At 47.7% G+C, this 24,711-nt stretch overlaps 1 protein-coding gene and 1 non-coding gene across 3 annotated transcripts in view; both read left to right on the plus strand.

Moving 5' to 3' along the window:
- Nucleotides 1-23,515, plus strand: part of SLC7A8 (solute carrier family 7 member 8) — a 47,394-nt gene extending 23,879 nt beyond the window's left edge. The window contains exons 4-11 of one of the 2 annotated variants that reach the window (XM_041758877.1): nucleotides 9,130-9,255; nucleotides 11,139-11,292; nucleotides 11,932-12,055; nucleotides 13,518-13,621; nucleotides 17,040-17,136; nucleotides 18,763-18,912; nucleotides 20,728-20,905; nucleotides 21,376-23,515. In XM_041758877.1, the coding sequence (XP_041614811.1) occupies nucleotides 9,130-9,255; nucleotides 11,139-11,292; nucleotides 11,932-12,055; nucleotides 13,518-13,621; nucleotides 17,040-17,136; nucleotides 18,763-18,912; nucleotides 20,728-20,905; nucleotides 21,376-21,533 (1,091 nt within the window). In that variant the 3' untranslated portion in view covers nucleotides 21,534-23,515. Of the gene's footprint in view, nucleotides 1-9,129; nucleotides 9,256-11,138; nucleotides 11,293-11,931; nucleotides 12,056-13,517; nucleotides 13,622-17,039; nucleotides 17,137-18,762; nucleotides 18,913-20,727; nucleotides 20,906-21,375 lie in introns of those variants that run through there. The other variant, XM_041758878.1, reaches the window with a different exon arrangement.
- Nucleotides 9,947-10,108, plus strand: LOC121494068. Its single transcript, XR_005988708.1, has one exon. It is a non-coding gene; the product is annotated as a U1 spliceosomal RNA (small nuclear RNA).
- Nucleotides 23,516-24,711: the final 1,196 nt, after the last annotated feature.

A 24,711-nucleotide genomic window follows, 5' to 3' on the forward strand; every position in this document is an offset into this window, starting at 1 on the left:
TCTGCATTTCTGCCTTCCACTGCCCCCACAAAGCCCTGGGGAGACCTTAGCAGGTCTTTGGTTGGAAATCTTCTTCAGGGTGGCCACCTCAGGTTGCTGCTCCAAAGCCTGCTCTAGAGCAGTATGGCTTAGAAACAGGTTAAGACTCTTGGAAAGCATTATATAAACGAGAGTCTCAACACTGCTCATTCAACAAACATTTGCCAAGTACCTGGGATGTGCTAGGTACTGTTCTGAGCTCAAGAGATACAACAGTAAACCAAAAAACCCTCATTCTTGTTTGCAGCAGCAGTAGGGAACTAAGCCTTAATCAGCATTTATTGAGTCCACTTCTGTGTCCTCTAAGTGCCACAGAGGATACAGAATCATTCAATCATTATCAAATATTAGTGTCTGCTCCAGGAACTGTGTTAGGCATAAGGATACTTAGTTCCTGTACTAAGGAACCCATGATCCACTGGATGATTCTGGCAAGTACACAGGGAATTTCAGTTCTGAGTGTTGTAAATCCCCAAGAAGACAACATCCAGGCTGAGCTAGATATAACAGAAATAGGGGTAGGGACGTGATTGAGGAAAATCTTGGAGAAAATTACATGTAAGTTGAGGAAAGACCAGTTGGAGATAGCCAGGCAGTATCCAGCATGGAGAGAAAAGTCAAACAGGATAGGTTGGGGAGAATGTTATAGAGGGAAGGATTAACATGTGCCAGGGTCTGGGGACAAGAAAGAACATGGCCCCCTGAGGGAACTCGAGGTGTTTCAGTATAGCCACAGCATAGACTAGAAGGTAGGAGGTATAGATAGAAGTGAAGATCCAGCCATGAAAGGGCTTTGTAAGTGATGTTGGAGAGATTAGACTTTCCCCTAAGAGCAATGGGAAGGCATTAAAGGGTTTCAAACAGAGGACTGACATGATCATATTTATGTTATTTAGAAGACTCCTGGCTGCAAGGGTGAAGGATGAATTGGAGAGGGGAATAAGATCAGAGGCAAGGAGACCAATTACAGTGTGGTTACAGAAATCCAAGATAGGGATGACAATGATGTGTATTGGGGATGGAGCTGTGGGAATAAACAGAAAGATGTATTTGGCATTTACAAGGTAGAAATGGCAGGATCTGGTGATTAGAGTGATTAGGGAGTCAAGGATGGCACATTCTTGTTGGAATGCAGGTGAAATAAATCGAGGACAACACTGGATCATATTTTAATGCCTTGCCATTGGTGTGGTTCATACTGGGTTGGGCCCCTCTGCCTTTGCAACCCTTCCCATTCACTCTCTAATACTCAAGATCTGATGCTGGGACTTGAGGAAGGCATTCCATGTGCTTTGGACTCCACGCCTATAATGGCAGAGTGACACCTGCTTTTCAGGGCCATTTCACCTCCTCCCTGCCCTATATGGCTTCTGGAGTATTCCTTATGCTTACAGCCCTGGAGTGGATCTTCATTATCCTCATCTTACATTTCCATAAGACCAACCCAGTCTTGAACTCGCAGAAGAATAACTATTGGTAAGTGCTTTATAGTTTACATATCACAGTATGCAATTATAAATATCACAGTGAATTCTAGACTTTCATGGAGGTCTTCTTCCCTAGAGATGTATTGGTGATGTCCATTGGTCTAAATCCAGTTTCATTCTCAGACCAGGCTGTTTGTCCCCACCAGCTACCTGAGAAGTTAGGGTCTTCTTAGTTTCAATATGCTTCAGTTCCTGGTCCAGATCACCTCCTCTTTCCTGGCTTTCCATACCGTCTCTTCTGGTCTCCAACTTTTACTCTCAGATTAGAGTTTGGTGTTCAAAGGGTACACATAGCTCAAGTCCTGGAAATTGGGGAATGAGGAGCTTGTTTCTGGGAATGCATCTAGCCCTACTTGGGAGAATAACAAAAGGAATTGAGGCTTCCTGAAACAGGTCTGTCTCCCCTCCTTTCCAGCTGCCTCCCAATTCCCCCCTCTGCCCCCAGCTCGGAGGCCATGTTTAGCTTATGCTGAAGAGAGAACTACTCAGCTCTTGGAAAATGCTGAGCTGGGAGTTTGGGTTTTCTTGGCTAAACTAAGTACCAGATGGTGATTCAGCAGAAACTCCAGGTCTAGCAACTGGCACAGAGAGGTCAGGGGAAGAAAGAAGGGGAAGAGAGAGCTGGTAGGGGGGTGGGGCAGCATGAGTGAGAGCTTAGCTTGAAGAATGCTTCCAGATGAAAGGGGCTGGAGAAGGACAAAATGTTACTGTAGCATCATAGCAAGATCTGTTTCACAGCCTCATTGTGGCCTTACAGAAGCTGGGATCAAAGCATAGTTTATAGGGAAGGGCTCATTTGATTTATTTTAGTATAACTGCTGTTGCTTTGTTTTGGTGTCTTTCATCAGTCAAGTTATTTACATGTATCATAATACAACCTTTGTTTTAGGTAGGCAACAACTTGAGACTTTATAATGCAGCTCCTCATCCCAGATGAAAAATGTCTCACCCTGGGCACAGCAAAGGATTCTAGGAAGCTGGCTGCATCTCTGCACTCATACCCCACTTTCCCTCCAGGTCTCGGAGAAGGAAAGATAGCTCAGGCTGGCCGGCATGGGCAGGCCTGGAACCTTATCAGAGCCTTGGGTTGTGTGCGTTAGAACTCAAACAGGGTTCTGTGTTTTCTTTGCCTATCAGTGCCTTTTGGCAGCCAGCGCTGGTAACCTGCTAGATCTGGAAACGGCTGAGGTTAGGCAGGCCAAGCCGAGGCAGCCTTTCCCCAATTAGAAACACGTGCCCAGATCCTTCCAGGAGCAGGAGGGGGAGAGGCAGCCAGTAGCCAGGTCCAGCCTATCACAGAGCCCTGTCACCACACCCCCCTCGTAGGGGCTGGGTGCTCACCAGCAGCTCCAGCTTGGGCACCATGGACACAAGGGGGTTGGTCTGAAGGGCGGCACCTCACCCCTTTAGCTCCAGGTCTGGAGGGAGGCAGGGCAACACAGCAGAAGGCTGAAGGTGGAAAAGTGGCTCCAGCAAAAGGTGAGGCCAAGAAACCAGTGCTTCTGGCAGGCAGGCCCCATAACCCAGGTGAAATTTACGGCTGTTTCAGAGGGCTGGGCGCTCCACCCAGGAAAGGTGCTTATTTTGAAGTTCTGGAGAGGAACAGGGTGTTCTGACTTCTACAACTTGGCGTCACAGCTTCCCTTTTCAGCAGCTGTCTGCTTAGTCCATTACATCTTTATTTTTTCTGTCCTTGCCTTCTCTCGAGCTCTTTCTCCCTCACTCATAACACTGTGTATTGTTCCTCCTCTTCCTTAATCCCTGCTGTCGTTTCTCAGGCTCACTCTTCCCCTCTCTTCCCCACTACCTGTCTTTATGGACTTTGGCAAGTCTGGGCATTTTCCCCCCTTTTTATTGCCTGTTTTCTCTTATCTGAAGAGACAGAGAGGCCTAGTTCTGGAAATGCTAAAGGAATACAAACCTTTCCAAGCTGCCTCTAGCCCACTCCTGAGGAAGATAGAAGCCAGCAAGACCAAGAAATCCTAAGAAGTTCCCAGAGTTCAAGAGAACACATGGTGGTGACATAAACAAGGGGCCAGAGAAGGGAATACAAGGCAGGGAGTCAGGTCTGCCAGTGGGAAATAATTTTCTAAAGCTCTGGAAGCAGCAGTCTCTCAGGGGTAGCCATCTTAGTCTTCCCCCTTTTGCCACATTGGCATCTTACTTCCCGCTGTCCTGGAAACAAATTGGCTAGTATCTTCAGGTGACTGACTCAAGCATTTGAGCAATGATCATGGGTACCATTGACAGGAGCAGGGTGAGAGAGCATGTGGGAATGGGCAAAGAGTAAGTAGAATAATGTGTATGTGATAAAAGAAAGGCTGACATAGGGGCAGAATAAGCAACTGGGAATTGGAGGGAGGGCAGGGGAACATTAGCTGGGGTCTTACTCCACTCACATATAAAATGAGTTTCTGAATCTCTCAGGTCATTCCTGGCTCTGATTGTTCATGAGGCTAGAAATGTGCCTCTGGGTTGTAGGGCACAGTTCATTCTTCTGAGCACTCTTCTTAGAACAATCAGTCCATGGAGATCCCTGGGTGGCTCAGCGGTTTAGCGCCTCCTTTGGCCCAGGGCATGATCCTGGAGACCTGGGATCTAGTCCCACGTCATGTTCCCTGCATGGAGCCTGCTTCTCCCTCTGCCTGTGTCTCTGCTTCTCCCTCTGTCTCCTCTTTGGGATAGCCATTTTTCTGCCTCCCACTGGCCTCATGAGCTCTGATGTCATTGTCAGAGGAAGGAAGTGAAGGAGAGGTGTCTGACTCCCCAGGGATCAGAGTCCAAGGATCAGGGCTGGGACAGGGTTTGAGCGTACCTCCTCTGCAGCGAACAGGACATTGTCCACCCTCTCCGCAGTGGACAAAGCCCAGGGCGGTGACAGGATCTGCATTGTCATCACTCTGAGGAGGAGTCTACACCTTTCTGCCAGTCTTACAGCTTTCCCGCAGGCAGGAAGCACTGACCCACCTCTTATATCCAGCAGCTGAGAGGCCCTGAGCCCTGGGCTCCGAACAGACCACAGGATTGCTGGGCTCTGAGTCCCCTACTCCTGCTGGTCTTATTTTTTTTGTATTCCTCCTGTCACTTTGACATTAAAATGTCACCTTGTCACCTTTTCCAACTTAGCAGAATAAGTAACCAACCCAAACTCAAAATCTTCTTAAAGTATTGTCTTGAGATTCTTTTCATCTCTCTTTTTTTAAACCCAACAAACAGAAAGGAAACAAAAGAGAAAAAGAGAACAAAGTGCCCAAGAAATACAGATAAGCCCCAGATTCCATGAGGGCCTCTAGAGAAGCAGCAACCACCCTACAGCCAGACAACAATGGACAAGAACCAGAGTCCTATGCCTTTCTATTTACTTTATCCAGCTGAGCCAAAATGAAATTCTCCTTCTGGTTACAGTCTCCCTCTCCTATAGGAAGCACCTCTGATTCCCTTATCCTGAATTAGGGGCTCTTCATGGACAGCCACTGGCTTCCATGAAGAGCTCCTCTGTCACATTGTTGTATGATCATCTTTTAGCTCACTCATTTCCCCCACCTTATGCTCTCAACTTCCTGAGGACAGAGACTTGTGTCTTGTAACTCTCCCACCTACCAGAGTGCCAAGCACATGTAGGCCCTTTGTAGATGATGGTTGGGTAGATGGATGGATGGATGAAAACCCTCACATTTAGAGCTGCAGTGGCCACTAGTCCCATCTACATGTGGCTTCCCTGAGGTCACTGTTTCTCAAGGATGTAGCATGCAGGGTCTGGCTAAGAAGAGAGAGGGGGCATAGCCATTAACAACAGAAAGGAGCTCTAGGTAGCAGACAGGCAGAAACAGGATGCCTGAACAGGGCAGGGATTCTGCAAGCACCTGACAGTCGTTGCCTTCCCTCACTGACCTTTCCTCTCTGGAGGCTCAGGTTTCAGCCTGCTGTGAGGGAAGCTATCCTGTGGTAGCAGGAGACTGAAAGTGCCCTCTTTCCCCTCAGTCACATGCTGTGATCACCCAACTGCAGGGTGAAAGGTCAGGTGTGAGGGCCTGCAGCCATTGTTCTAAGGAGATTAGTGTCACAAGCAAAATGTCTCCCCACCTCATTCTCAGGATTTCTCTTTTTATTTCTGGAAGATCTCTGTAATGGTAAAAGGTTAAATATTAGCCAAGGCTGGGTTCTTGTGAAATTGTGAAGATAAGGTCAGGTGGGACAGAAGACACCCACAACAAGTTTGTTTGACAAATAATCCCTTCCTTCAAACATCTCCCATCCCCTAGGAATACTGTGGAGCTGTTTGAAGGAATCTTTCTAACTGCCTTGACAAGGTACCTCTCTTAAAGAGATAGATGATTTTATGTTTTCTATCCCAGCCCACCAGGAGGTGGCCACATTCCCCCACCTGCTGGGAAAAGAATGTCTGTGAGTTGTCCTGCTCATCCCTTACTTCCCTCCAAGTACTTTCCTATCATCTCCCACAGTGCCCTCTCCTCCCCTTGGTAGAAGACTATTTTCTTCCTTGTGATCACAGTCTGGTTCCTTATTCTGTAATCCTTACCTATCCCTGAACCCTATGGGTTTTGTGTCCTAATCTTCTTTTCATAAATCAATCTCCTTTATCCTTAAGTCATTGCTTGTGTCTGCCTCAACTCCTAGGGCCTGAGGGCCCAGTCTTGTACCTAGTAGTCCTCAGGGCCCTGAGGAGAAACAGATCACAGGCCCTGTTGCTTACTGTGATTTGGGTTAGATTGTCACCAGGCATGTGATCCTGAAATCCTTTTTGAATTGAGTAAGATAAACCAAATGTGTGTTTATCAGAATGTCTCAGTCCATCTGGAACATTCGAGTATTTACAAGTTGTTCTCTCTGTTCAGGCACTTAAAATCCTTCCTCTGACAACATGTTTTGGTTCTCCTTATATGACACCATCTTGGAAAACAGCTCCTCCATGAGGAGTCAAGAGTGTCTACTCTTGAAGTCAAGTTTCCTGTTGTTCTTTTGGTTCTGTGCAACCAACTAGGGATCATGTCTCCTTTTGATGAGATTCCTGGGTAGCAGGGGATATTGTGTGCAATTGTAGAATGTGTAGACTGATCTGAGATTGCCGGGCTAATGAATTGGGGCATTTTCTGTATCCAAGTATTAAATATTTGTTGAGCACCTGCTATTTGCAGGTGTTAATGATGCCCTGGGATTAAAAGCATGTGAAGTCACAGTCCCTACCCTCCTAGTCTACATGAAGACACATCATTATAATACAAAGAAGTAGAAGCCAAAATTAAATATAAACAAAGTGATCTGAGAATAGAGAGGAAGGACAAACTTTGTTCCTTGTCTATAAAATGTGGCTGATCCATCTTACCTTGCAGCCAGTGCATTGTCAGGAATAAGTGAAATAATAAAGACTCACAGAACAGGCAACATTTGAGCTGTATCTTGAAAGATGAGGAGTTTGCCAGGTAGGGATTGTGTGGAGAGAAAGGTTACGGGATAGATAATAATGTCAGGTCCTTCCCTGTTGAAATGGTCTCAGAATCAAGTAAGGTTGGAAAATACTTGAAAAGTAAACACACAGTTTGAGGATCAGGTATTGACATAACTTGATCAACTGTTCAAGTGAAGTCAGAGGCCTGGCCAGAGCTTGAGAAGAAAGCCTGGTGCTTCTACATGTATGACTTGTACTGTGGAGGACTGGGGCACGTCCTGGTCACTGTCTCAGAGGAAGGAGAAACAGGAGAGTTTTAACTCCTTCCCTTTGTTCTCAAGGACTTCCTAGCACCAGAAAAGTGAGAGTCCCATTCCTGTGGCACAGGCTCCCTGGGTTGCCTGCAGAGTGTGGGTTGCCTGCAGAGTGTGGCTGTGAAATTGGAGTCCCTCCATCCTAGGATTCAGCCTCTGAACTCTCCTCCAGCCCTTGGAGGTTCCATGTTGTTGGATCTCTGTGGGAGCTCTATGATTCCTAGGTTAGAAGGCAGAGTTAAAAGCCCCCATGCCACTAAAGAAAAATCAGGGATAGTGGCAAATAAGCACATGAAAACATGCTCAACGTCATCAGTCATGAGGGAAATGCAATTGAAACCACAATGGGACACCACTACATACCTATTAGAATAGCCAAACTTTTGGAGCTGACAATACCAAATGCTGAAAGGATTCAGAGCAATAGGAACTCACCCACATTGGTGGTGGAAATGCTAACAATGTAGCCACTTTGGAAAGCAGTTTGGCTATTTCTTACAAAAACATACATTTAGGGGCGCCTGGCTGGCTCAGTCAGTAGAACGTGATTTTTTATCTCAGGGCTCTGAGTTCAAGCCCCACATTGTGTGTAGAGATGTCTTTAAAAAAAAAAAAATAACAAAATCTTTTTTAAAAAAAATTAAAAATAAAGTTATACATTTACCTTATAACTCAGAATCTCTCTCCTGGATATTTACTCAAGAGAAAGGAAAACCTTTCTCAAAGTCATCTACAGTCTACTTAAAGACTTCTATGCAATGTTTATAGCAGCTTTATTCATAATAGCCCCAAACTGGGAGCAACCCAGTTGTCCATCAGCCAGTGAGTAGAAAACCGATACATAAAAGGGAGTACTACCTGACAATAAAGGGACTGTTGATACACACAGCAACATGAATGGACCTCAAAAGCATCATGTAAAGTGAAAAAAGCCAGACACAAAAGTCTACATATTGTATGATTCTGTTCCTGTGACATTTTTGGAAAAGGCAAAACTATAGGGAGAGAAACCAAATTAGCGGCTGCCAGAGGTAGGGGAAGGGAACTGACCCTCAAAGGAGCTCAATGTGCAAGACAGTGAACTTTTTGGAGTGTTGGAAATGGTCTGTATAGGGGCACCTGGGTGGCTTAATGGCGGAGCGTCTGCCTTTGGCTCAGGTCATGAGATCTGGGGGTCCTGGAATCGAGTCTCACATTGGGCACCCAAGAGGGAGCCTGCTTCTCCCTCTGCCTATGTCTCTGCCTCTCTCTTTGTGTCTCTCATGAATAAATAAAATCTTTAAAAAGCAAGAAAGAGGGGACCCTGGGTGGCTCAGCGGTTTAGCGCCTACCTTCAGCCCAGGGCGTGATCCCAGGATCAAGTCCCACATTGGGCTCCCTGCATGGAGCCTGCTTCTCCCTCTGCCTATGTCTCTGCCTCTGTCTCTGTGTGTGTGTGTGTGTGTGTCTCTCATGTATAAAAAGATTCCCCCTAACCCTCTGTTGTTCCAAAATCAGGCTGAGGAAGATGACACTCAGGATACACCAGCTGCTGGGATAGGGGGCCTGAACATACAATGGCCTGAAAAAAAAGCCCATACTTGCACCCTGGTCAGATGCTGATTTTCCTCAAACCCAGTGCCTACACTTCCATGCCTAATTCTGGCTTCCAGCCCTGGGCAGGGCATGCTCTGACCGAACTCTAATTTGAAGCACTTAATCCCCATTTGTAACCCATTAAACTAGCCAAAGTTTCTGGACATTGGGGCTGAGCTTGAGGAAAATTTGGCTCGCCTGTTACAATCCCCTCATCAGAAGCAAGGAGCATTTCTGCTTCTGTGCAGAGGGCCACATACAGCCTCATCATAGCCCTGAGCGTATGTTTGTGGGTCTGTCATTTTAGTGCTCCTCACATGGGTCAACTGTGCCAGTGTGCGGTGGGCCACCCGGGTTCAAGACATTTTCACAGCTGGGAAGCTCCTGGCCCTGGCCCTGATCATCATCATGGGAATTGTACAGATCTGCAAAGGTGAGTATCACTCAAACAACTGGGCCCCACTGAACTTTCTGCTCCTTGCATGTACATACCCCCTACACTGTCTTTTGACATGTGCATGCTGAGATTTCCCAATTATGGCCTTAAATGATTTTTCTTCACTTGCTTGACAAAGGGGAAGAGAAACCATTTTCCCTGGGGTGGTTGGAAGTTGAGCATGCCCCACCTGGTTCAGTTCTCCCATGCTGACCTCATGACTCTAGCACAGCAAGATGTAGACCCCAGATATCTGGGCTCCTTTTGTCCTCTTACCACATCCCCAGGGAAGCTCCCTGCATCTTATATTGTATGTTGTCTGTATCTTAAAATGTGGAACAGAGGAGACTTTTACATTACATTTCAAAATTACTCATAATCTCTATAAGAGAGAGCTAGACATTCCTGGGGCCCCTGCCAACATTCCTCCCTGGATTTGGTCCCTTCCAAGTCCGAGTCTGTATTTGGTTTCCATGGGAACCATGGCACCACTAGGCTCTGCCCAGTGTCACTGCCTCCTGTAGAAAGTCAGATGACAGAGAGCTCCCACCTGCCTACAAGCCCTGAAGGCCATGTGGGGTGCCTGGATATTTACTTCAGGAAATATAATTAAGGTTCTGCTGTTATTTTAACCAGTTGTGTTAAGTTCTCTAGCCAGGTCATATTGTGTAAACTTAAATCACTGTGCATACCTACCTGGCAGGGGAGATACGATGATCATGAAGGTGGTATTCCTAGGGCGAGGCTTATCTGTTGCACTATGGATGTGCTGACTCCTGCAATTTCCCCAAATGTGAAAACTGCAACTGCATAATTTGTGGTAGTGGGGATCCATGTTCATGCTTTCCCCCCCAAAAAAGAAAGTGGTTTACTGTGCTTTTCAGAGATAATAAGTCCCTCCTATTCTGGCCCTAATGCTTTCTCCTGATCACTCTAATCTCCTTATTTCCAGTCCAAAGGCTATATTGCAGATAAATAAGTAAAAAATGGGCAGTTACTCTGTGTTTTATTACAACATCATCAGTGACCTTTCTTGAGGGCCCAGTTGTGCGCAGGACCCTGTGCTAATGTTGGGAAGACAGTGGAAAAGCTCTTTGCAGAAGGACCCTGTCCTCAGGGAATCTATACCATGAAGGGAGAGACCAGATACCCTAGAAAGAGACAGGAGGTTTTGACAAAGCAGAGTAAGCCATAAACTAACATGGCATTATAGGAACTTATGTTTGAGTATTTGTTGTTCTTCATGCTTTCTTTGTGAAAATGTATAGACTTGGATATACAGGAAGGTGGTCAAGAGACTGACAATGGCCCTGATTCTGCATGTCCAAATACTACCCCCTACCCCCACCCTCCATCCCCTGCACTGCCCAGTGACCTCCCCTGGCCTTTCCTTCCTAGTAAATTTGCCCTTTATTATTATTGTTTTAAGATTTTATTTGTTTATTTGAGAGAGAGAGAGCACTTAGCAAGCAGGAATTGGGGGCAGAGCGAGAGGGAAAACAGGCTCCCCCCTGAGCAAGGAGCCCCAAATGGGGCTCAATCCCAGGACCCTGGGGATCATGACCTGAGCCAGAGGCAGATGCTTAACAGACTGAGCCATCCAGGTGTTTCTAAATCTGCCATTTTAAAAGAACATTGAGAACTGTGCTTTGAATCTGAGCCTGAATTTGGACTTCTGGTTCCCACGTTCTGGGGAAGTCCTAACCTCTGTTTCCCTGCTCCTTTTGGTCATACTTCTCCAATGTGTGGGGTTCTCTGGAAACAAGATAAAGAGCTGGATCATCACTGCAGGGAGGAACTGAGATGGGACTAGTCAGGCTAGAGGCCGCCAGGCCTCTGGCTCCTTTCTCTGAGCAGCCTCCTGCCCCTTGCATCCACAGGAGAGTATTTCTGGCTGGAGCCAAAGAATGCATTTGAGAATTTCCAAGAACCCGACATCGGCCTCATCGCACTGGCTTTCCTTCAGGGCTCCTTTGCCTACGGAGGCTGGAACTTTCTTAATTACGTGACTGAGGAACTTGTTGATCCCTACAAGTGAGTTGAAATAGCCCAGCTCTTCCCAAATCCCTTGAAAGGCCACAGAACCTGCTACTAGGAAGAGAGAGCCAGGTGTCCACTAGCCACTTCTCCACCTCCAGCCCCTGTTCTGACCATGACCTGGTCTATCCTGAGGAAACAGTTATTTCCTGGGAACTTAAACCATTTGCCATCCACCCTGCCAAAAGGAGAAAAATGATCCTGTGACTGTCCCAGAGCAGATTAAAAGCTGAAAGAGTGGTGAGATAGCACCATTGCCTTAGAGGATGAAATGTGCTAGAGGCCTCTAGACATCTTACTTATCTGTCTTGGGACAGGAGAGTCTTTGTGTCTTAAAGTGGGGGGAAAGGGGTGCATCATGGAGATGGCAGGAAGAGATCAACAGATATGCAGCCTATACTGTTTCATTTCCTTTCAATTGTCCTGCCCATTTTAAGACAAAATCCCCACCCACCCACCCCCCACCCAGTGAGAGGGAGTGTTGTGCTTGCTTCGGCAGCACATATACTAAAATCAGATAGGGAGTGTCACAAAAGGCTGCAAGGTCAGTTTCAAGCAGAAAGACAAGGCACTTCCAAAACCCCGAGATGAGGCAGATGCCAGGCCTTTCCCCTCTCACCTCCTCTCCTTCTACAGGAACCTTCCCAGAGCCATCTTCATCTCCATCCCACTGGTCACATTTGTGTATGTCTTTGCCAATGTCGCTTATGTCACTGCAATGTCCCCCCAGGAGCTGCTGGCATCAAACGCAGTCGCCGTGGTAAGAAATCAAACTCACAGTCCCTGAAACCAGGAATGTTGACATAGACTTGCCTGATTGGCCCCACTCACTTTTCCCTGATCCATGAATTTGTGGAATTGGAAGTCATCCCAAATTCTCAGAGCAGAAACCACAAGTCCAGGGCCCCGGGCGCAAACTGACAGCCATATTGAATATAGAACAGTGACAAAGCAGATCCAACTAGTTGCCACAGGCTATATGGCCAGCAAAGCTAAATAACTTACTATATGGCCCTTTACAGAAAAAGTTTGCCAGCTCCTGATCTGGGGCACTTTAAACTCTAAATGTGATGGTTGTATAAAGGAGGCAGGCTCCTCCTCAGAAAGATATAATCTTGCACAAGACAACATCATTTTTCTCTGCCTTTGTTTCTTCCTCTGGAAATCATGCAGCCTGATCCCTTCTCTCATCATGGAAAAGTGTGTGGCAGTAAACAGTTAGGAAGTAGAAATGATCTGTGCTCTTTGGGGAAAGAGATCATACAGATCTGAGGTAGTGGTGTCTTTGATACCCAGGGAAAACCTGGGAACTATGCAGTCCCCTCACCTGACTTCACCTGGACCCTGACACCACCTTGCCAAACTGTCATCACATGTTTCATCTCAAAAGACTGTAAATAAGTAGGAGCTGCAGGGTCCTGGGGCAGCCTATTTCCATGACCACCAACCTAACCCAGCAGAATATTCTAAACAACCCGCCCCCCATAACGTGCTAGAAATCGAGTTTGTCCTTGGCTCAGAGAATATAGAAAAGGCTAGGCCCTTGACATTTTACATTCCTTCCGTATAGGCAGACTAATCTATAGCTTTACTGCCTCTTTCTCAGCCTACATAGTAGCTTGTTCTTATCATGTTTCCCTTCTTATTATTTCATTTAGAAATTCTCACCCTATGAATTAGAAACCATTTCTATTTTACAGATGGTAAAACCGAGTCTCTAAAATTAAGGACCTTGCTCTAGGTCTCGCAGCCCCAAACTGCTGGACTAAGCTTTGAACCCCAACCTGCCTAATTGGTGTACAATGTACGTGAGGCCTGGATTCACACAGCTGGCTTCTGATCCTGGCCCTCTACTCCCTGAGTTTGTGATCTTAGGCAAGCTACCTAATTAGTTTGTGCCTTAGTTTCCTCATCTGTAAAACAAGGAGAACAAATGTTAACACATCATCATCATTACTGTTATTATTATTATTTACCATCATGCACTGTCTTCTTCAGTTAATAGCCCCAAACACTTATTAAATCCCCATTGTGTGTGATTACCGTGGAAAGGGAAGTGGTGGTACGGTACAGGAGGGGCTGGGGCATGCAGCCCTCCGTGAGGACCCTAGTAGGAAAGACTCAGCAAGGGTAGAGATGGGAGGGAGCCTTCCCAGCAGTGATGTACAAGTGGAGGGTTGTAACCTCACCTTTTCTGCTCATCCCCTTGTTTTCTCTCCTAGACATTTGGAGAGAAGCTCCTAGGGGTCATGGCCTGGATCATGCCTATATCTGTTGCCCTGTCCACATTTGGAGGAGTCAATGGGTCTCTCTTCACCTCTTCCCGGTGAGTGTTGTCCCGGTCCTTCCTGGGACGGGCCATTCTGCTGTGCATATCGCTCTGTGTATACGTAAGGGGCTTGTCTCCATCAGCAGGGGTCTGTGTGGGCACCTGGGTGGTGCCCTTTTAGGGGGTGATTGCTCACAAAAGGGCATTTGTGTATCAGCTTGGACGCAGAGGGGTGTGTGCTGCTCATGTGGTTACCTGTGATGTGTGTGGCTTCACATGTAGTGATGAGAAGCCCTGTCCCACCTCATTTCAGTAGGAGCAGAGGGCTGAGGAGGTCCCAGGCTGCCTGATCAGGCCTCAGTCTAGGCACTCTGATTGGCAGCAGGACAGTGTCTCAGCAGCAGCCCCCAGAGCCCCTTTGCTACTTGCCTACAAACAGGCTACACTGGCTTGAAAGGAACCCCACTCTATAAGGAACCAGAAGGGACATAGCCTGGGCCTCTGGGCTGACGTCTCATGGAAGTTCTGGGACCAGCCTGCAGGTGGGATGGATCATTCTCCCTGCTCTAGACAGGTGGCTGTGGGCGGCCTTTCCATGGCCACTCAGGAGACTCAGGCAGAGGGTGTAAAGTGAGGGAAGTGGGGAAGAGCTGAAGGAGAGCATTTGTCCAAAGCCAGGCCCCCAACTCCCAAACTCTCAGGGAAGCCAGAAGCTCAAGTGGGTCTAGGAATCCCTAGCTCCTGACTCTATACCCCAAGGAATCTGGCCCCTACTCAGAATTTCTTCTCTCCATCTCCAGAATGAGCTATTGAGGCCAGTAGATGCTGGATGGTTTCCATTGGTGGTGTTCAAGGGTCCCATCACATTTCTGGGAAAGTTCCCTTGGCCCTAGAGCACAGTACCACTTGAAAAATACAGCAAAAGCAATGAGTCTGTGAGTTCAGTTGCTTCCAAAGCCACCTATTACATCAGGGAGGAGCTCTCATAAAATGTCAAGGGAGTGCCATGTTTTCAAGACCCAGGGCAGGAAAGAGGGCGCGTGGGTGTCCCCTGTACCCCAGGACCCTATGAAACTCACCCACAGCAACCTCATGTGCATGTTACACAGGAGCAGTGGCTACCTGGAGTCCCCAGCAGAGGGCGAGCAGTGGAAGAGCAATGACCCATGAGGCTCTCTGGGATCTATTGGAAGAGAGTGACTGGCTACAGTCACTTTAGAGTGGGGTTTGTCCCTCGGGCAGGCCAAGCAGCGGTCTGCATGCATGCGGTATAGCTGTATGTGCATGCAGGACATGGCAGCCCTGGTGTACGAGGCCTCTGATTTAGAAGCACAGCTCACCCACGAGGCCTCCTCTGCTTATCTTTCCAGTTCCTTCCTTCCTTCCTCCTCCTTCCCTCCTTTTTTCCTCTCTCTTAGTCTTTTGTATTTGGTATATGGAGAGGATGACCCTTCCTGAGAAATAGGGGTGTGTGTGCGCGTGTGTCATGCTTAATGTCATCGTCTCCTCTGTTGTCAGCTAGCAGGACATGGATTGTCTCTTGTGAACTTGACACTTACAAATCCTGTCCGACCTGGACAATCACACTTGGTCCTGGCTGCATGTGGAGGAAGGATGTGAATGCGGGGCCCTGGCTATGTGCATGATGAGGCCCGCAGAGCACCTGGGGTTCCATTGAGCGCATGAGGCTGCACCATAGAGGGACAATGCTGTGTGGCTGCATGAAACTAGTAACAGTGGCCTAGGTAGTTGATGGCAATTGAAGGTGATGTACTTGGGGCCATAATGAACTCCCACACTTCTGCCAAACTGCTGTTGTTAGTTCCACTCCTGCTCACACACAAATTACAAAGGAAGTGACAGGGTTTTTTTTCTTCAGAACACACAGTGTGCTGATTCTGTGCCTTTCTGTCCCCATTACACCATCTCCCTCCTCTTACCTCTTAGGTATTTCTTTCTCCCTACAAAATCCTAGAGAAAAGAAAAAGCTGTCTAATTCATACTAATATGTAAATGACTCTCAATGGCTTATTATATTCTTTTCTCTGGGAAAGGGGAAGAAGGGCTCCCTTTTATGTTAAAATTTATCTTTTTAAAAATAACTTTTAAACATCAACATTGTCATGATATTGTACTATAGTTTGGCAGTATGTTACCAGTAGAAACAAGGTGGATACCTAGGATCTCTCTGTATTATTTCTTCCAACTGCATGTGAGTCTATAATTATCACACAAAAAAAGTTTAGTTTTTAAAAAGGGTAAAAAAAATCATTTTTATTCCAACTAAAAATTTCATATCTACTTTAGAAATTAAATTTTTTAATAAAGCCTAAGGAAGAAAATTAAAATTACTCATAATCCCATCACCCAGAGATAATCAGTTGGTATCTTTTTTTTTATATGACCATAATTTCTAAATTAATTAGAATCATACTGTATGGAATCATACAGTTCTCAATCTTGCTCTTACCATTTGACATCGTATTGTGAGCATGTCCTCATGTAATGATTTTTTTTTCAAAACATTCTTGTGACTGTGAAATATCCCATTTTATAGATATATCATAACTTATGTAATCAATCTCTTACTTTGGGGCGTTTATGATATTTCCAATCTTATTTTATCATCAAAATATCTTTTATATATAACTTTCACTAACTATTTCCTTTAGATGGCTTATTTGGGAATAGAAAAGGTAGCTTAAGAGTATAAATTTTGGGGGCAGCCCGGGTGGCTCAGTGGTTTAGTGTCGCCTTCAGCCCAGGCCCTGATCCTGGAGACCTGGGATCGAGTTCCATGCCAGGTTCCCTGCATGGAGCCTGCTTCTCCCTCTGCCTCTGTCTCTGCCTCTTGTGCTCTCTCTCTCTGTCTTTCATGAATAAATAAATAAAATCTTAAAAAAAAAGAATATAAATATTTAGGGTACCTGCATGGACCAGTTGGTTAAACATCTGCCTTCAGCTCAGGTCATGATCCCAGAGTCCTGGAATCGAGTCCCACATCAGGTTCCATTCTCCATCCCCGCAGTGGCAACTACCTCCTGACTAGACTATCAATGTTTTTAAGGCTTTCTATGGACAGACAGTTTAGTCCCCATCTACCAAATAACCTATATCCCATGAGGATGGGGGAAGCCCATTTTTAAAGGGACTAAGGTCTTGTGAGACCTATAAACTGAAGGCACAATTATCAGTAACCCCAGGAGACCCAGACCATACTTAGGATCTCCATGCACCCAGAGTCCATCCATTATTCACTGGCTGCCTCTGGCTTGCCTGCACCTGCACTTATAAACATGGGTCCTGTGACAAGTGGGCTGGAGTGTGCATGAGAAGGTGGGTACCTGGTTGGGGTGGAGGAGATGCTCCTATGTGAGCAGAAGATGGGTATGGATAAGGGAGACTGGGCTGGGGAGGGAGCTTCCTTGGGTGGTCTCTGGGCCATCCCAGGCTGACCTGCTTTTCTCTCTACCAGGCTGTTCTTTGCTGGAGCCAGAGAGGGCCACCTTCCCAGCGTGTTGGCCATGATCCATGTGAAGCGCTGCACCCCAATCCCAGCCCTGCTCTTCACAGTAAGGGCCTCTCCTTCTGCCAGGCCTACCCACACCCTCCCTCTTTGCACTTGCTCTGAGCTAGGAGTTCACATTTCCCATGCACACCCCTGTCACCCTCCTGGTCCACTCCTAGGTTTCACTGAATCTTAGATAATCAGGCAGATGGTACACATGGGCTGTGTGAATATTAAGAAAAATAACAAGGAAAGACCCTGTGTCCTGAAACACCTTTAGGCTCTCACCCTGGCTCATTTCCATTCTCCCATCCTTTTGGGTCAGACTGAGGTGACTGTCTCACAACTCTATGGTCTCAGAAAGAAACCTCCTCTCTTGGCTCTCCCCTGCACCTGTTACCCACAGGGTCGCAGCTTCAGGCCCCCACTCCTGGCCAGTCTCATATACCCCCACCCCTCCCATCAGTCTTCATGCCCCAGGAGTCTCTGCCTGTCTGTCTCTCTGGCAACATCGCTAAAACAAATGCATCGTTACAGGTACATAAGAAAAATCATAAGAAAGGAAGACCGGCAACTAAAAATGGAGAAAAGGAAACTTGGAATAGGGAAGAAATAAGGATAGAATGGCCCAGAGTAGAATCATTTAGGGAGTAAAAAGAAAAAGCAAAGACTTGTCCCCACTGAGTCTTTTAATTTTTTTTTTCTTTCTGGATCCTGAAAAAAATATTGAAAATGACTTTGGTCCATCAGAGAAGCAGTTAGATCAGGACAACAGAACTCTCAGGAATCAAGTGCATTCATTGTACATTAGAGGGAGCTTCAGAATGTTCAGATACAGGACGAAGGCCTTCGTGATTGGTTAGCTGTGAAGGGTGCCTGGAGACCACCTAGTACTCCCAGGGAGACACAGACTTATTTCCAGTTTTAACCTTTGGTACAGTACTGTGACTGCAAGGCAAGTCCAGTCAGTATCTGGCTTATTTAACCATTAAAATCTTCTAGATTATTTTCACCATCAGATCTTACATGAGAACTGAATCTTTTGTTGGCATTAACAAATGAGCAGAGGGGCCAAACATGGTTCCTAGAGAGCCACAGAACTGATTTTGAAGTTGGATACTGGAGCCTATCAAGAATGTTATGAGAGTTTAATGAGTTAATATTTGTAGAACACTAAGAACAGGGCTTGCCACCTAGTAAATGCTTTATAACTATTTATGATAAAAAGAAATAAAAAGAGATAAAAAGATGACTCAGCCAGAAGAGGATGAGGGCAAAAATAAAGCTTTAATCTGTAGTTAACAATCTTCCCTAAGGTGTGGGGATGGTGGGGGGACCCACCTAAATTAGCTTGAGCTACAACCAGCGAAGAAATATTTCCCTGAGCTAGTGCTGCTGGTGTGGCCAATCCAGTTGTTTACAGCCAGTATCTGTTCTGATTTGGTTAGTGCCTGTGCCATGCCACTGGTTAAATATTTTGATTATCACTCCTACAGTGAGAAAGAACTTCCTGGCACGAAAGTTGTTAGCAATGGCCAGGGTGACTATGGGAGGCTGCAAAGTCTCTATTTTGAGACAGTCATCATAAAATAGCATCATCTGCCTAGAGGCAGTCCCCTGACCTGTAAACAGCTGCACCAGCGTCCAAATACCTTACTGATCACTGATGAGCTTCTCCCGTTCCCCACAGTGCATCTCAACCCTGCTGATGCTGGTCACCAGCGACATGTACACACTCATCAACTATGTGGGCTTCATCAACTACCTCTTCTATGGAGTCACAATTGCTGGACAGATAGTTCTTCGCTGGAAGAAGCCTGATATCCCCCGCCCTATCAAGGTGCGAGAACCTCCCCTTGAGATCCCTTCCCCTTCCTCTACTGGTCTTAGCGGCAGCTGAGATTTTTAATCAGCTTGTTCTCAGCTGCTGACCACAGATATGATCTACTATCCCTGTGATGGGAGCAGACCCTTTGGACAGCAAGGGCCATGTATGAATGGGGACGGCATTTCCATTTTCTTTTCTTTTCTTTTTTTAAGATTTTATTCATTTACTCATTAGAGACACAGAGAGAGGCAGAGACACAGGCAGAGGGAGAAGCAGGCTCCATGCAGGGAGCCCGATGTGGGACTCAATCCCGGGACTGTGGGATCACGCCCTGAGTTGAAGGCAGGCGCTCAACCGCTGAGCCACCCAGGCATCCCCATTTCCATTTTCCACTGGAGACAGAACCAGAGCAAATTGTAGCTGGAAGAATAAGTTAGATTAAATGATACTTTCATCAGGTGGTTCCTTTGTTTTCTACGACTCTTATGAACTCCAGTTGATTTTTCAAGGCTTCCTATCTTTCCAATATTTCCCTGAACCCCCGGGTACAGCCAGTCTCCTCCTCATCCCTCCAGGTGTCTGAGTTCACTTGAGCTATGTCTCCATCCCAGAATGAGTTTCCTTCTCCCATTTGCCTATATCCAAATTAGAACCTTTGACCACATAGGCCTCATGTTCCTCCTCTTCCTTGAAGCTTCCCAGCCCACTGCAGCCCCCCACAAGCCTCCCTTTTTAAACTGCTATGGCCCTATATGTAGTAGGGTTCCTGGTGAGCCTACTGATGGCTGCAAGAGATAACTATGTGATGGGGATGAACGGGATTGCTCAGAACAAAATATGCAAGAGCGGTATAGGATCTCCTGCAAATTAGAGTACAGCCCTGAGCTATTTGAACCATCCTATTCTGGAAACAGAGGAGACTAGATCCTTCCAGAAGATTCTTCTAGCTAAGGAATTCCAGCTCTCCAAATCTGTTTTCCACCACCACCTTCCTACCACTCTTAGAAAGCCTGCTAGAGGGATGAAAAGGTAGGATAACTCATCCCTCTCCCAACCCTTGCATACCCTCTGAGAGGAGATGACAAGGAAGAGAAAGGCAGCTGAATCTAGAGTCTTGAAGAAGACTCTACTGGTAACTCCCACCTGTGGCCAACAAGATTGCCAACAAGCCCATAGAGCTAATGCTTCTTTCTGAATAAAATCAAGGCCCCAGACTACCTTATACTATGGTAGGTTTCCTGCCTTCTCAGAGCTTGGCAGACTTATCATCTCAGATTGCTTGAGAGAAAAACATTGAGACTGGTCCTGGCAAGAAAAATGGACATTTGCCATATGGTGCCCAGATGAGAGCCCTACCTAGAACCAGGGAAGGGGAAGGAGCCTGATAGACCAGGCCACTTCCTTCTTGCCCCTCACTCATTTCTCCACCTTTCCTCCACTTTAGGTCCTCAGCATATGTATATATATCTCAGGATACCAGCAAGCTTATCGGTCCCCATGGGCTTCCCTGGCTGAGGCATAGATGATAAGGCCTTATTTGAGCCTGCCCAGGAGAAAAGAGATGGGCAGTGAGGATCATCCTCTCCCTAGTTTGCCCCTCCTCTACTGTCCCAGTACCTAAGTTTACCAATATTTATTGACATAGCACTTGATTTTCAGGGCTTAGGGTGTGGGAGCCACAAAGCTGAGTGAAGCCCAGCCTTTGCCCTCAAAGGTACTTCCCTGTGGGTTGAAAAGAAGGAGGAAAAAAAAAAAGAAAAGAAGGAGGATGCCCTGATCCTGGCGAGCCACAGAGTCCACATAGCTAATAGCATGTCTGCTCCACAGATCAACCTGCTGTTCCCCATCATCTACTTGCTGTTCTGGGCCTTCCTGCTGATCTTTAGCCTGTGGTCGGAGCCCGTGGTGTGTGGCACTGGCCTGGCCATCATGCTGACGGGAGTACCTGTCTATTTCCTGGGTGTTTACTGGCAACACAAGCCCAAGTGTTTCAATAACTTCATTGGTGAGTTGTTAAAGGTGCCGGGTAGCTAGAAGATCTCCTCATCTGGGTTAGGTCTCTTGGTCTAGGAGGCTTAGGCTAGTGCACAGAGCTCTGGAGAAGAAGATGAAGCAGGAAAGGGTGGGTGCCTTCCCAGAGACTTCTGAGGAGAGGAGAACTGCTGATGTTTGCACACAGACCCTAATCCTGGAGGCATAGGCAACCTGACAGCCATTCTGCAGGAGCTGTTCTGAGTAGAGGCCAGTGGGGAGCCTCGAACTGGTGGTGCCCAGGCTTAGGGAAGGTGGAAGACTAGGGCAGTCTGCTGGCTGCCCCGAGATCCAGGAGGAGACAAGGTGGCTGTCTCCTGGAATAGGAGTCTCCTGAGGACACTGGGAGCCCTACTGAGGCAACACCTGGCATAGGGGATTTTTGGTCTGCTTGGCCGGGTCGGTGGGATGCTCAGCACTGACCTGTTGGGTAACCTCCCATAGAGTCGCTAACCCTGGTGAGCCAGAAGATGTGTGTGGCTGTGTACCCCGAGATGGATGCGGGCTCGAGGACAGAGGAAACGAATGAGGACACAGAGGAGCAGCGGCAGCCCATCTACCAACCCACTGCCTCCAAGGACAAGGAGCAGCCCCAGCCCTGAGGACTGCCATCCCCTCTCAGCTGGCTCCTCCCTCCTACACTCCCTCTTGCCCTCCTTTCCTGCCTGGGTCCCCCCAACACACACACACACACACACACACACACACACACACACCTCTGCTTCTGTCAAGCAGGGGCAGGACCTGGGTGTGTGTGATAAGAAACTATAAACAAAGACATTGACATTTGTACCCAAAGAACCAGCCTCTCAGCACCAGGGCCTGTATCCAGCACCCTCACTAGGGCTGCTCTAAGCAGTGGGAGAAGTGTGGAGCTGCTGGGGATACCCTACAGGGCCTTCCGCACTCCTCCACTTGCATCCTTGGGAGCCCAGTTCAATACTGCCTTCCCCCCACCCCATTCCTGAGCCCAACAGAGGCCTCTGCTCAGAGAACTGGAACGGAACAACAGTGAATCAGTTGGGGAGGGACAGACTCAAGCAAATCTGTCATCATTAAAGGTCAGCTGGAGAGAGCTATATCACCCTCCCTTCACTAGGGACCCAAGAAATCAGAGCGATACTTCCCTCTCACCCTCTCCTCTCTCCCTCCTCATGGTAACATACCCCCACCCCAGCTTGGGCTCCCTGTCCAGAGCAAGGTTCCTGTCAGGACACCACCTCCCTACTGAGCTATGGACCAATGATCAGGAGAACTGCCCCCTCCTCCTAGCCCCAAGCCAGGCCTGTGGAACAGATTGGGAAAGGCTCAGATTGCGGAAACCCAGCCCTGCCCCTCTCTCCTGCATCCTGACCCCCACTCGGTGCCAAAGCTTCTTGAAGCCAGAAAGTCTTCTTATTTTCAATGTAGTGGACATTTCTCTCCTAATGGCAAAGCTGCTCAGCTCCTCCTCCCTCCCTGCTCCACCGAGGAGCGGTCACTCCATTACCCCTGCAGCTACAGCCCCAACACACCCCCATGGAGCCAGCACTGCCAGCACCCCCATCATGCCTGCCCTCACTCTCCTCTCCGGCTTGGCTGTGGGACCAACTGGTGTGAGGGCTCCCTCAGCCCTTCAGGCCCGAAAGCCAAGCCAAATCAGCCTTAAATCGCCTCCCATCCAAGAACTGGACCTAAAAATACTCCCTGATTTCTAGCCCTCAGGACAGACTTGGTATGAAAAACCTTCCTGGAATGGAGGGTGCTTTCTCACCCACCTCCCAGAAGTGCCCATCCCCTAACCTCGGAGACTGGGGAGGGAGTGTCTTCTGAAGGCCAGTTCCTTCTTCCTCCCCCAACCCCAACACCCCCCCTTTCTGATCCCACCGCTGCCCCCTGTCTTCAGACAGCCTCCCACGCAGGATGAAAGGGCAGTGGCTGAAGGTACCCATCTTGGAGACATGTTCTCTTTGGTATACGGACTTCTGGCCGTCCTGTGGGCAGAGGGTGCCTTTCCCTGCCCTCCAGAGGAAGGCCACCGTGTTTACCCTGGGCCTTGCAGCCTCCCTGCCATACCTGCTGTGCTAAGCAGGAGTCCCCCCTTCCCTACCTCCGCGTACTATCTGCTTAGACTAGAATATGTGGGGAATCCTCCTGGCTTGCTTGGCTCTCCCAGCTTCCCTCCTCACCTGCCTGACACCCCTACCCCCCCAAGGTTGGTGAGATGTCAGGTTTAGTTTGAGTTCTGGTCCCTTCTGAGTGGACCCCAGGTGGGCTGGGGCTGGCCCCTGGTGGGTCAGGGGACCATCCTCTTGTTCCCTCTTCTCATTCCTCCAACCTCCATCCCTCCTTCAATTGTTGGGGTTTATTTGTCTGTTTGTTTCGTAAAGTGAATGCCTTACTTTTTGGATAAATATTTTTGAAGCTGGCATTTTTATTTCTTTTGGATTTTTTAATGTAAGGTTGTTTGGGATGGGAAAGGCATTAGTTATACCTGGAGAATAATCTTCCGTTGTTGAGTTGGTTTAGAGTTAGAGTTTGTTTTGTGGAGGGTTGTTTTTTTTTTTTTTTCTTTTGATGTAATAAAATTTTAAATGGAAATGAAGGTGGTGGTGGTGACAATTCAATGGTCTTCTGAGACAGAGTCCCCAGGCATTTCCTATCTTCGTCAGGAGGTCTCTGGTTGCCAGGTTCCTTCCAGGATGACATTCCCAAAAGCCCTTGCTCTGTCCCAGGGACCCGGTGCCAGCACATTCAAACATCTATCTCTCAGGTTTTGGGGGGAGGAGTTGGTTTTTGTTTTTTAACTACCTCTCATTTCTTCAGTGAAGTCACAAAGTGTTAAGTAAGTTCCTGCTCTGTGCACTGCATTGAGAGCCTGGAAACTAGCTAGGGAGAAGAACCACGTTACTGCACAGGTGGGAAGGTGGAGGACAGCACCGAGCTGAGTGGGGGGAGGCAGAGGCAGAGTGGCTCCAAAACTGCTCAGCAAAGACTTCTGGCCCTGGGGCAGCTGGCACCAAGTAGGAAAGGAAGGGACGGGCTGAGCCTGTGGAGAGATGCCAGGGGGACTTAGGAAAGCACCCAGCCAGACCCAAGGGGTTTGACAGGAGGGATTAGGAGGTGAGGCGGAGTCCCCTCAGCTGCATGGACTCGAATGAGAGAAACGTGTCTAGTCAAGGACTAGGAACGCTGTTGAGTGAAGACAAAGGAACAGGTACAGTAGGGACACATCTGCTGGTGATTTAGGGTTAATTGCTGGAGGAAGTTGATGGGATTAGACCCAGTCCTTGCTTGGAGTGCCTCCTTTGTGGGCAGCTCTCCCTGTTGCCTGACCTGGGGTGGCAGTACTCCAGAGACAGCACTTCTGACAGACATGGGCGGGGGGGGCGGGGTGTTGTGACATCATCCTCCACCTTCTGGGATACGTGAGGACACAGGCAGACAAGACGCCTCCACTCCCAGTCCCGGGCCAGCCCCAACACTCCTCATCTGTGCCTGGCATTCTTCTAGATGCCGGAGGTGTGCCAGTCACAGGGGCACAGAGGCTTGGCTCTAATTTCCAGGTCAGCAGCCGCTAAACAGTTGTGTGTCCTTGGGCAAGTCACTTAACCTATTTAGCACTTTTTTAAAAAAGAAAAGGGTAGGGGGAAGGATTGAACCTAATCAAAACCAAGCAGAGGCCAGTCTTATGCAAGAGGCTGTTCTCCAGGTCTCAAATCCACCCTTTTGAACCCCCTCTTCCCCACTACACACACTTTTCCTTTCCATGGGCTGCCAGCATATTCTCCATGTTGCCCC

This window comes from Vulpes lagopus, chromosome 6 (genome assembly GCF_018345385.1).
Source record: "Vulpes lagopus strain Blue_001 chromosome 6, ASM1834538v1, whole genome shotgun sequence".
In the NCBI taxonomy this organism is placed as follows: Eukaryota; Metazoa; Chordata; class Mammalia; order Carnivora; family Canidae; genus Vulpes; species Vulpes lagopus.